This window comes from Macaca fascicularis, chromosome 1 (genome assembly GCF_037993035.2).
Source record: "Macaca fascicularis isolate 582-1 chromosome 1, T2T-MFA8v1.1".
Classification (NCBI taxonomy): Eukaryota; Metazoa; Chordata; class Mammalia; order Primates; family Cercopithecidae; genus Macaca; species Macaca fascicularis.
This window is the reverse complement of record NC_088375.1, coordinates 224,673,590-224,686,923: the sequence shown is the minus strand read 5'-3', so window position 1 is coordinate 224,686,923 and position 13,334 is coordinate 224,673,590. Positions and strand designations below refer to the sequence as shown.

The following is a 13,334-nucleotide window of genomic DNA, read 5'->3' as shown; positions in this document are numbered from 1 at the left end:
AGAGTCCAATGGCGTGATCTCGGCTCACTGCAACCTCCGCTGCCTGGGTTCAAGCAATTCTCCTGTCTCAGCCTCGTGAGTAGCTGGGACTACAGCTGCACACCGCCATGCCTGGCTAATTTTTCTGTATTTTTTGTAGAGACAGGGTTTCACCATATTGGTCAGGCTTGTCTCAAACTGCTGACCTCAGGTGATCCACCCACCTTGGCCTCCCAAAGTGCTAGGATTACAGGTGTGAGCCACCGTGCCTGGCCAATTTTTGTATTTTTTGTAGAGACGGAGTTTCGCCATGTTGGTCAGGCTGGTCTCAAATTCCTGACCTCAGGTGATCCGACCACCTCTGCCTCCCAAAGTGCTGAAATTACAGGTGTGAGCCATCACACCTGGCCTAAAATCACTTATTAATTCTAATGTTACCCTGCAGATTCTTTATGATTTACTTTCTACACATAATCATGTCTATAAATGATGACAGTTTTATTTCTTATGCTTTTTTTTTTCATGCCTTAGTGCCTGGGCTGTAATTTTTAGTACAATGTTGAATAGAAATAACCTTGAAATTTCCATCTTGTTTCAATTAGTGGAGGAAAGCTTTCTATATATCCTCAGTTACCAGATTAAGAAAATTTCCTTTTATTTCAATAGTTAATTTCCTTAGCACTAGTTGAATTTTATTAAATGCTTTTGCCATATCCATTGAGAAGACCAGACTTTTTTTCTCCTCTATTCTGTTAATGTGGTTGAATTATATCAGTTGGTTTTCTGTTATTAAACCAGTCTTTCACTCTTCAAGTAAACTTAACTTTATATTAATGTTTTTATATCTAATAGGATATACAATTTGCTAATATTCTGTTTAGGATTTTTGCATGTGTCCAAAAGAAAGCCTGACCTATAATTTTCATTTCTTGTTAAGTGCATCTCAAATTTTGGTATCAAGGTTATGCTGCCTCATAGAAGAAACTGGGGGCTGGGCGCAGTGGCTTACACCTGTAATCCCAAGCACTTTGGGAGGCCAAGGTAGACGGATCACCTGAGGTCAGGAGTTGGAGGCTAGCCTGGCCAACATAGTGAAAACCTGTCTCTACTAAAAATACAAAACTTAGTCGGGCATGGTTGGTGCAAGCCTGTAATCCCAGCTACTCGGGAGGCTGTAGCAGGAAAATTGCTTGAACCTGGGAGGCGGAGGTTGTAGTGAGCCAAGACCGAGCCACTGCATTCCAGCCTGAGCAAGAGAGTGAGACTCCATATCAACAAAAGAAAAAAGAAAAAGAAGGACTGGAGAATATTCTCCTGTTTTTTATGTTCCCTGGAAGTTTATTGTATAAGAATTATGTTGTTTCTTCCTTAAATGTCAGAAAATATTCAGTGATGAAGCTGTCAGGGCTTAAGAGTTTTCTGTGTGGGGATGTTTTTAATTATGGATTTAAGTCCGTTAACATATATAGGACTATTTAGATTTTCATTACATCTTGTGTCAGTTTTTCTAAAGTTTGAAAATGTTTTGGCATGAAGTTGTTCATAATGTCCTTTTATCATTTTAATGTCTGTGGGATCCTTATTATTTCTGCTTTTATTTATTTATTTTATTTTTTGAGAGGAGTTTCGCTCTTGTTGTCTAGGCTTGTTGCCCAGGCTGGAGTGCAGTGGTGCAATCTCGGCTCACCGCAACCTCCACCTCCTGGGTTCCAGTGATTCTCCTGCCTCAGCCTCCTGAGTAGCTGGGATTACAGGCATGTGCCACCACGCCCAGCTAGTTTTGTATTTTTAGTAGAGACAGGGTTTCTCCATGTTGGTCAGGCTGGTCTTGAACTCCTGACCTCAGGTGATCGCCTGCCTAGGCCTTGCTGGGATTACAGGCCTGAGCCATCGCACCCAGCCCATTTTAATTTGCTTTCTGCTGCCTCTTAAGATGGATATTTAGATCATCCCTTTCAACTCTTTTGCTTATGTGTGTATTTAAGACTATTTTGTTTCCCTCTTAGTGTGACCTTAGCTTCATCCCTCATTTTTGGTTTATCATATCTTATTACTCAGTTCAAAACGTTTTCTAATTTTTGTTTTTTCATATATAACCTGTGGGGTATTTCAAAATATATTATTTAAATTCTAGGTTCTTAGGGTATTTGTCTATGTATCTTTTGTTGATTGATTTCTAGCTAAATTCCATTATGGTAAGAAAACATAATATATTATATATATAAAATATAAAATATAATATATGTGATTTGTGTGTTTTGAAGTTTATTGAGACTTACTGTGTAGCCTTTTACATTAGTAGACCTGAAAAGACTGCTATCTGTGTTGTTTTTACAGTATTCCACGTTTATTATTTAGGTCAAGTTTGTTAATTTTCTGTTCAAGTTTTCCTTATATCTAATGATTTTATCAGCTTATAATATCAATTACTGGGAGAAGCTTATAAAAATTTCAAACTGTGATTGTGGATTTATCTATTTCTTTATCCTCCGATGGATTACCTCCTGGGATACCATCACTCCCACTGGCTTTAGAGGGTCCATTTCAATAGAACTATCTAGAACCTTTGCTCCTGGCTTGCAACAGATAGCCTTTATTGTGCTTTCCAGAGACACTTATGTTCACCTCATGTGTGTATTTTTCAATGCTGTGATATAAGAAGTATCTTCTAGGACATAGTTGGGATGTGTGTATGTGTATTGGAAAGAGGATTATCTGAGCAAATCACATATGGTAAATCCAATAATTAATTTTCTAAGCTCTTTAAGTTTTGAATCATTTCCTCTGAATTAGATCAAAGAATATTTGGCAACACAGCTTCATTCAGTATAGGTCACTGTCAATTCAAAGTTTCGGTCAACTAGTTGGTTGCACAATATGAACGTCTCCCAACTCAGAATAATACTGAATCCAGGGTCTCTGGTAGGTATAATCATGTCAGTGATTTTAGCCCTACGTAGAAGTATATCAGCATTTTCTTCTCTTGCTGATCAAGCATCCTCAGAATCCATTCCCATACATAACCCTACATAACCGTCATGTTTCTACAGTACATATGTGGTAGGTAGAATAATGGTGTCTCAAAGGTGCCCACGTCCTGGTCTCGCAACCTGTGAATATGTTATCTAAGTTGATTAAAGGAACTTTGCAGTTGTGGTATCAGGTTCATGATCTTGAGCTGGGGAGATTATCCTGATTTATATGGGTAGGTCCAGTGTCATTGCAAAGGTCTTCATAAGAGGGAATCAGGAGGGTCAGAGGGAGAGATGGAATGTGATGGGGAAGCAGAGGTTGGAGTGGTTTGGAGTCATGAGCCAATCGGTAACTTCTGTAAGCTGGAAAAGGCGAGGAAACTTGCTTTCCCCTAGGGCCTCCAGAAGGAATCATCCCTGCTGACCCCTTTTAGACTTCCAGAACTCTAAGACTATAATTGTGTGGTTTGGAGCCACTGAGGTTATGGTAACTTCTTATAGCAGCAGTAGAAAACTAGCATAACTCATTAACAAATCTTGCCATTTTTTTCCTCCAAATGTGTGCTTCTCCTGCATCCAATTTTGTAATAAGGCCATAAGGATAGTCCTTGATCTGATTCTAGTTGTGGTTCTGGAAGCAATGAAGGATGATGGGATAGAACCTAGGGGAAAATAGCATTCCTGCAAGATGACTACCTCCAATGAGGTCATTATAGAAACTGCTTCTGCTAGCAAGCAAGACTCAGGGAATTTAAAGATTTGGGTTGGAGTCAGCTAGTTCTCCCAGACTCCTCCATTTGAACTCTTTGGGTCCCAGTCTTTGCCTTAACTTTGAGATAAGAGGTCCAGTAAAGTTATTAATTTCTTCTGTACTGTAATTTGTAGAACTGGAGCTGCTCCTTTACAGTGGTCTTAGAAACTTCCTGGTTCATTCACATTTCCTTGAGATGAGAATTTAAAATCTGAAGACTGTCATTTTTTTTTTTCTATTAACTCTGCAACATAATTAGAGGTAGCCACTCCACCTCCTCATTCCAGATCACCAGTGATCATTTATATAGCTGTTTCTCTACTCAGAGCCTTGGGCTACCAGTGTTTCATCCTCAAATAATAATTGTATCTTCACCATCCAGCCCAATTAAACAACTGATCCCAGAGACCCATTTTTTTCATGAAGTCCTGTTACCTATAAACTCTTGTGATACCAGTAACCATATAGGTCGATATCTTAGTTTCCTATGACTGCAGCAACAAATTACCACAACTTTAGTCACTTAAAACAACACATACTACTATCTTACAGTTCTGAAGTCAGGAGTCCTAAAATCGGCCAGGCAGAGTGGCTTACGCCTGTAATCCCAACACTTTGGGGGGCCAAGGTGGGCAGATCACATGAGGTCAAGAGTTCGAGACTAGCCTGGCCAACATGGTGAAACCTCCTCTGTACTAAAAATACAAAAATTAGCAGGGCATGGTAATACATGCCTGTAGTCCCAGCTACTCAGGAGACTGAGGCAAGAATCTCTTGAACCTGGTAGACGGAGGTTGCAGTGAACCGACATTGTGCCACTGCACTCCAGCCTGGGCTACAGAGTGAGACTCCGTCTCAAAAACAGAAGTCTTAAGATCAAGGTTGCATTCCCTCCGGAGGCTCTAGGGGAGAATCTCCTTTGCCTTTTCCATCTTCTAAAAGCTGCCTATGTTCCTCTGCTCATCACCACCACCTCCCACCCCACCCCCACACTGCCTTACTGTATTTTCCGAGCTAGCAACATAGTATCTTTAGATCTCCTTCTCTTGCCTGGTATATACCAGCACTTTGGGAGGCTGAGGTAGGTGGATCACTTGAAGTCAGGAGTTTGAGACCAGCCTGGCCAACATGGTGAAACCCTTTTCTACCAAAAAATACAAAAATTAGCCAGGCATGGTAACACACCCTTGTAGTCCCTGCTGCTAGGAGGCTGAGGTGCAAGAATTGCTTGAACCCGGGAAGTAGAGGCTGCAATGAGCTGAGATCGTGCCACTGCACTCCAGGGCGACAGAGTGAGAGACCTTGTCTCAAAAAAGCAAAAAACAAGGCCAAGCGTGGTGGCTCATGCCTGTAATCCCAGCACTTTGGGAGGCCGAGGCAGGCGGATCATTTGAGATCAGAAGTTGGAGATCAGCCTGGCCAACATGTTGAAACCCCATCTCTACTAAAAATACAAAAATTAGCCAGGCCTGGTGGCAGGTGCCTGTAATCCCAGCTACTTGGGAGGCTGTGGCAGAAGAATCGCTTGAACCTGGGAGGCAGAGGTTGCAGTGAGTCAGATGATGCCACTTCATTCCAGCCTGGGCAATAGAGCGAGACTCGGTCTTAAAAACAAAACAAAACAAAAAAAATAAACAAAACAAAGAAAGGCCAAGCGCGGTGGCTCACGCCTGTAATCCCAGCACTTTGGGAGGCTGAGGCAGGTGGATCATGAGGTCAGGAGATCAAGACCATCCTGGCTAACATGGTGAAACCTCATCTCTACTAAAAATACAAAAAATTAGCCGGGCGTGGGTGGTGGCGGGCGCCTGTAGTCCCACCTACTCTGGAGGCTGAGGCAGGAGAATGGCGTGAACCTGGGAGGCGGAGCTTGTAGTGAGCCGAGATTGCGCCACTGCACTCCAGCCTGGGTGACAGAGCAAGACTCCATCTCAAAAAAAAAAAAAAAAAAAAAAAAGACAGCAACAAGATCTCCATCTCTCTCTGACCTTTGCTTCCATTGTCCCATCGTCACATCTCCTTCTCTGTCTCTGAGTCCTTTTTTCTCTTAGAAGGACCTTTGTGATTATATTGGGCCGTCCCAAATCATCCAAGATAATCTTCCCATCTCAAAGCCCATAGCCTTAATCACATCTACAACGTCCCTTTCGCCAAGTGAGATCACATGTTCACAGGTTCCCTCGAAGGACTCAGATGTGACAACTTTGGAGGAGCCATTCTTTTGTCTACCATACTCATGTTTCAGTTGTAGACAAAAGAAACCAATTCTTCTGGGATAAGCAGAAAGGGAAACTAGTTGGTTTATTGAATCATTGGAATGGCTATAATAGAAGATTCCCAGAGCTATACTTTGAACAAGGAAGCTGCTTTGGACGGAGGTCAGCTTGACAGCACAGCCTCTGCCACTGCTTCAGCCGAAACCCCACTACTACTGTACTTGCAGAAGGATCATGCAATCATGCAGTCACTTCACAGTACTCACCCTGCCTTCAGTGAGGGTTCATCTCAGTGAAAACTCGGTCTTACAGAAATGCTGGCGGGAGGGGAGTCTAGGAAATGTAACTTTTGGAGATTTAGCAAACTTGAGTATTACACACAACGTCATGATAGAAAGGGGTTGAAATAGTGTTAAGTGAGTCAGTCAAAATATGCAGCATATTAGGTGATGGGGAAGCCTTTACTGCAGAGACGGGTGGTGTTTGAGCAGACACCTGAAGGGAGTGAAGGAGCAAAGCCGGAGATAACCTCAGAGAAGAGCATTCCGAGCAGAGGGAACAGTTGTAAAGGATGATGCCGTTTGTTTTGGGTAATTGAATAGGCAAAGTAACCTTGAATTTTCATAAGAGACTTCTTTTTTTCCCTCCCAGAAAAGTAAGGGAACAAAGTACTTTCTTGCAGCAAAAAAGATTATATTTCACCAAATCTATAGTGCCATCCATTTGAAGACACATCATTGTTTTAGGAGCCAATAAAAAAGAAAAATATGGCCAGACGCGGCAGCTCACGCCTGTAATCCCAGCACTTTGCGAGGCCGGTGGTGGGGGGCAGACCACAAGGTCAGGAGTTTGAGACCAGCCTGGCCAACATAGTGAAACCCCTTCTCTACTAAAAATACAAAAAATTAGCTGGGCGTGGTGATGGGCACCTGTATCCCAGCTACTTGTGAGGTTGAGGCAGGAGAACCACTTGAACCCAGGAAGCAGTGGTTGCAGTGTGCAGAGATTGCACCACCGCACTCCAGCCTGGTGACAGAGCAAGACTCTGGAAGGAAGGAAGGAAGGGAGGGAAGGAGGGAGGGAGAGAGAGAGAGAAAGAAAGAGAAAGAAAGAAAGAAAGATGCTGCCAATTAAATTATAACTTGCCACTGGTTGTTAAGATATACTCTGATTTTTAAGATGTTACAATGCGAAAACAACTGCGTGTGAGAGTCAGTGAAATGGGCGAGATGAATGGATAAGCTGGATCCAGCTGTTTTCTTTCATTTGACTGTTAGTCTTTGATTTCAGAACTGTAGAAGATTTGAAAAATAATGAAAGCCAATGGAAAGATTCCCCACTGGCAACTAGACACCGCGAAATGCTGAAGCGCTGTAAAACTCAGCTTAAGGTTTGTATAGTTAAGTGGAATAATTATAGACCAGCCTCATAATGATAATTTTCCCAACAGAATATATGCCTTGAGTGAGCAGTTTAGTGTCCTTACTTTTTCTTCGTTATTCTTTTCCCTTCCGATAAAATAGTACATTTTAAAACTTGTTGATATCTTACTTATATCTGTATATAATGATTTTAATCTTAGGACAGAATATGGATAGATATACTTCTGCTGTGACTATAAATTCTTAATGGGTTTTATGATTCTTAGTTTAACATCACCTCCCCTTCCCTGCCTTATGCAAGGCTCTCCTCACCTGCTGCCTCCCACCCCCCCCCCCAACACTCATGCACACTCCAGTATATCTAGCCATGCATTTTCAGGGTATTTGACAAAGCGCATCTGTGGTAGTGGAAAGATCTCTTTCCTTTGCCCCTCATTCTTCCTTTTTAATTGAAAATGATTCATCACACAAAACCTAACTATAGAAGGGAATAATCTTGCTGGTGAGACATAGCTAAAAACATATGCCAGCTGACGTTGTACAAATAAAGCATAGATAGCAAATTTATCCATTTTTCTTCTATTCATGTTCCACTTATAAACCTGAATGTTAGCTGGTCATGCATTCTGTTGAATAGTAGGATAATATGTGGAAAGTTTACCTGACATAGCTTTCTAGTACAAGTTAAGATTTCAGTTTAATTTACTAATAGACTAGACTTCTTCAAGATACACAGTTAACCAGGGGCCCTTATCTGGGGTCTGTGGGCCCCCCTAAGCAGCCCACAGATGTGTTTCAAGGGGGTCTATAAACTGCTTAAATTGCCAGGCACGGTGGCTCACACCTATAATCCCAGCACTTTGGGAGGCCGAGGCGGTCAGATCACCTGAGGTCAGGAGTTTGAGACCAGCCTGGCCGACATGGTGAAACCCTATCCCTACTAAAAATACAATAAATTAGCCAGGCATGATGGTGGGCACCTGTAATCCCAGCTACCTGGGAGGCTGAGGCAGGAGAATTGCTTGAACCTGCCAGGCGGAGGTTGCAGTCAGCCAAGATCGCACCACTGAACTTCAGCCTGAGCAACAGAGCGAGACTCTGTCTCAAAAACAAAAACAAAAACAAAAAAACTGCTTAAATGTATACGTCAGTGTGTGTATGCATGTGTGTGTAATTCTATCAACAGACCTCTAGGTAAGAATTCCATCCTTAGTGGACAGCATTTTGCCCAAGGGCAGCTCGTAAGAGGTGGCGCTGGAATTCAAACACAGATTGTTTGGCTTTTTCCCACTAACCACCCTGACAAAAGGGCCTTCCCTGTCACCACCCTCTCCTGATCAAGTTATTTGCTTGTGACCCTTGTAACTCACCATTTTGAGCTTTAACTGTGTGCTAGACCTGGTGGTACTCAGTGGTTTGCTTGCCATGCCTTTGTTTTTCTCAGGAAAAAGATCTTGAGACACAACCAGCATCTTATAGCTAGTTAGAGATGAAGCTTTAGAAGCTCTGGAACCCAAATTTCCCATCTCCAGGCCCCAGTCCCTGCCCAGTCCCCCTGTAGGGACTTAGCTACTGACTGATCTTTGGGTGGGGGCATCCCTGCTTCCACAGAAACTGGTACGGTGCAAGGCCTGTGCTGATGCTGGCCTACTTGACGAGAGCTTCCTGAGAAGATGTCTGAATTTTTATGGCCTTCTCATTCAGCTGCTGCTCCGCATCCTGGACCCCGCATATCCCGAGTGAGTGTGCTTCTTCCTGTTTCCCTCGTCCCTCCTTGGCTGGGCTATGTTGTCTTTATTGTCCTTCAAAGTTGATAACTAAAACCAAAACCCTTTCTTTATCAAGAATTCACTTCTCGGCAAGGCGTGGTGGCTCACGCCTATAATCCCAGCACTTTGGGAGGCTGAGGCGGATGGATAACTTGAGGTCAGAAGTTCAAGACCAGCCTGGCCAACATGGCGAAACCCTGTCTCTACTAAAAATACAAAAATTAACCGGGCTTGGTGGCAGATGCCTGTAGTCACAGCTACTCAGGAGGCTGAGGCATGAGAATTGTTTGAACCCGGGAGGCGGAGGTTGCAGTGAGCCAAGATCGTGCTACTGCACTCCAGCCTGGGCAACAGAGCAAGACTCTGTCCCCACCGAAAAAAAAAAGAGAATTCACTTCTCAATTTCCAGATTGCATTTATATGGATTATGTAGTTACATTGATAGGTGTTTTCCCTGTGATTAGTTACAATAGTAGGTGAATGTCAACAGCTGTTATTTTAATTTTGACAAGTTTTCTTTAAAATTTGCTATAAAGTCTTTGATTGATAGGAAGAGAAATCTATAAATTGGAAGCCAAAAGCTGGAGATAATCTTAGGCCCTCCTAAGCACTGGGTCCAGGAATACCCAGCTAATTCAGAGTGAGCTAAGAACATTGTTGATCACTTTGTCATCAACTGGTCATCTCCTGCAGTCAACCATTTTTGTTTTATTTATTATTATTATTATTTTACTGTTATGAAGTCTCTGGTTCACTGATGTTGGTGAGATTGGCCCAAGATCTGTGAAGAAATGGAAAATATTATTTAAAATATGTGTGTAGGCTGGGCGCAGTGGCTCACGCCTGTAATCCCAGCACATTGGGAGGCCGAGGCGGGAGGATCACATGGTCAGGAGATCGAGACCATCCTGGCTAACACCGTGAAACCCCGTCTCTACTAAAAATACAAAAAATTAGCCGGGCGCAGTGGCAGGTGCCTGCAGTCGCAGCTACTCGGGAGGCCGAGGCAGAAGAGTGGCGTGAACCTGGGAGGCAGAGCTTGCAGTGAGCTGAGATCACGCCACTGCACTCCAGCCTGGGTGACAGAGCAAGACTCTGTCTCAAAAAAAAAAAAAAAAAAGAAAACGTGTAGCTCATTGTCTCAGACAGTTTGGGTTGCACAAAACGACCAAATATGACTATTTTATTTCCTTCCCATTTTACTTATTGCATTAACCTTAACAAGAAATCAAGAAGGCCAGGCGCCGTAGCTCATGTCTGTAATCCCAGTACTTTGGGAGGCCAAGGCAGGTGGATCACTTGAGGTCAGGAGTTTGAGACCAGCCTGGCCAACATGGTGAAACCCCATCTCTACTAAAAATACAAAAATTAGCTAGGTGTGGTGGCAGGCACCTGTAATCCCAGCTACTCAGGAGGCTGAGGTGCAAGAATTGCTTAAACCCAGGAGACAGAGGTTGCAGTGAGCCAAGATTGCACCACTGCACTCCAGCCTGGGCGACAGAGCAAGACTCCATCTCAAAGAAAAAAAAAAAAAAAACGTGTGTAGCTCTGTTGTCTCAGACAGTTTGAGTTGCACAAAATGACCAAATATGACCTTTTTATTTCCTTCCCATTTTATTTATTGCATTAACCTTAACGAGAAATCAAGAAGGCCAGGCGTGGTGGCTCACATCTGTAATCCCAGTACTTTGGGAGGCCGAGGCAGACGGATCACTTGAGGTCAGGAGTTTGAGACCAGCCTGACCAACATGGTGAAACCCCATCTCTACTAAAAATAGAAAAATTAGCCAGGTGTGGTGGCAGGTGCCTGTAATCCCAGCTACTCAGGAGCCTGAGGCACAAAAATTGCTTGAACCCAGGAGGCAGAGGTTGCAGTGAGCTGAGATCGCGTCACTGCACTCCAACCTGGGTGACAGGGTGAGACTCCGTCTAAAAAATAAAAGAAATCGGCCAGGCGCGGTGGCTCACGCCTGTAATCCCAGCACTTTGGGAGGCCGAGATGGGCGGATCACCAGGTCAGGAGATCAAGACCATCCTGGCTAACAAGGTGAAACCCTGTCTCTACTAAAAATACAAAAAAAAAAAAAAATAGCCGGGCGTAGTGGCGGGCGCCTGTAGTCCCAGCTACTTGGGAGGCTGAGGCAGGAGAATGGCATGAACCCAGGAGGCGGAGCTTGCAGTGAGCCGAGATCGTGCCACTGCACTCCAGCCTGGGCGACTGAGCAAGACTCTGTCTCAGAAAAAAAAAAGAAAAAAAAAAAAAAAGAAATCAAGAGAAGGGCTGGGTGTGGTGGCTCACATCTGTAATCCCAGCACTTTGGGAAGCCAAGGCAGGTGGATCAGTTGAGGTCAGGAGTTTGAGACAAGCCTGGCCTACATGGTGAAACCCTGTTTCTATTGAAAATACAAAAATTAGCCAGGTATGATGGCGCGTGCCTGTAATCTCTGTAATCTCAGCTATTCAGGAGGCTGAGACATGAGAATCTATTGAATCTGGGAGGCGGAGGTTGCAGTGAGCTGAGATTGTGCCACTGCACTCCAGCCTGGGTGCCAGAGTGAGACTCCATCTCAGGGGAGAAAAAAAAGAAATCAAGAAAAGGAAAACATTTCACATACACCCTTGCATATGTACTGTCTTCATTATTCCCTGTTCATTTCTGGTTGTAGTTTCTTTGCCTGTGTATTTATTACATGGTTATATTACAGAATGAATTTTTTCTCCAAATGAAATACTTATTTGATGGTAATGTAATACACTTTGTAGTTTGATGTACCATAATTTCATTTTGTAAATTGTGCTTTTTTTCTCTTTGACAGTATAACACTGCCTTTAAATTCAGATGTCCCCAAGGTATTTGCAGCATTGCCTGAGTTTTATGTAGAAGATGTTGCAGAATTTTTATTTTTTATTGTACAGTAAGTGCCTTTAATATTTTACATAGTTCTAATATGTTTTTATGCATAATACTATAGTATTGTGAGCTGTGTTGCAAACCTCCATTTCATGCCTGAAATTTGATGTAACTGTTGTAACTGAATGCTGCCTAGAGACTGGAAAAAATAAATCCAACTGTGGCACCAGTCCAATTCGAATAATATCTCAAAGACAGAGGCAGAATTAACAGTGCAGATAATGTATTCTGTGAAAATTGAGTTGAATTTCTAATAGTTGAATATGTGTTTCTGAGCAACAGAAGGAGCAGTTTATAAATGTCTGAATGAACATCCCAAACCCAGAAATATCTACATCTATATTTTGTACTAAAATTTGTCTCAATTGTAAAATTGGAGAATGCTTACCAAAAATTGGTTTGAATTTACAACTGATATTGTAGGGTTTTAATTTTTTTTTTCAAATCCTTATTTGGTTGGTTTATCAAATTAACATTTTCTTTCTAAAACATTACAGGTTAGAAGAATTACAATTTCAATCCCTTGGCACCATGATAGCACCTATGGCTAGCTGAGGGAGTGGTATGTGAAGTCTACTGTGAAAAGTCAAAGTCACGCTGGGCACTGTGGCTCATGCTTGTAGTCCTAGACGTGCAGGAGGATTGCTTGAGCCTAGTTCAAGACCAGTCTGGGCAATGTAGCAAGTCTGCATCTCTTTAAAAATAAATAAATAAATAGCATAGGTCCCCAGTTACAGAATACAAATTGTGAAAGTTTTGTAACAAACAATGGAAAAAAACAAAATTAGTATAAATGATTTTAAACTAAGGGCCAAAACTAAATGGAGCAAGTTATATTGCTGTCATAAAAGCTACCTTTAAAAAAATGCCCAAATAGAGGCAGAAGTTGCAATGAGTGGAGATCATGCCACTACACTCCAGCCAGGGCAACACACAAAAAAAAACCCAAATCATTGGTGACACGTGATTTTAATTGGTACGAAATTTTAAAAGTGACTCAAAAGCATGGTTTATTTGTTTAAAAAAACCAACCTTGGAATTTAAGCAACTCAAGTCATATTTTAAAATTTGTTCTACGCACAGTGATACAAAAGACACCTATTTGAAAAATTTCATTTATTCTCATTTTCAAAAGAGATTAAACAAATAACTATCAAAATTTTTATGATGTTTTGGTAGTGATGATCTTTGTGAAGTTTATCTGATTTAATCGTAAGTTTCATTTGTCGTTAATATAACATGCTACAGCCAGTAACCACGTTTGGTTTTAAATCTGTCTTGTTACAGTGTAAATAGTCACTATAGGCTGGGTGCAATGGCTCACGTCTGTAATCCCAGCACTTTGGGAGGCCA

General features: G+C 42.3%; 1 protein-coding gene across 8 annotated transcripts in view; it reads left to right on the top strand.

Annotated features, from left to right (window-relative positions):
* The window catches only part of UBE4B (ubiquitination factor E4B), a 147,655-nt gene that overhangs the window by 101,430 nt on the left and 32,891 nt on the right, over window positions 1-13,334 (top strand). For 7 of the 8 annotated variants that reach the window (XM_074020888.1, XM_074020866.1, XM_074020878.1 and 4 more), the window contains 3 exons: window positions 7,209-7,308; window positions 8,912-9,039; window positions 11,887-11,985. In XM_074020888.1, the coding sequence (XP_073876989.1) occupies window positions 7,209-7,308; window positions 8,912-9,039; window positions 11,887-11,985 (327 nt within the window). Of the gene's footprint in view, window positions 1-916; window positions 1,276-7,208; window positions 7,309-8,911; window positions 9,040-11,886; window positions 11,986-13,334 lie in introns of those variants that run through there. The other variant, XM_074020889.1, reaches the window with a different exon arrangement.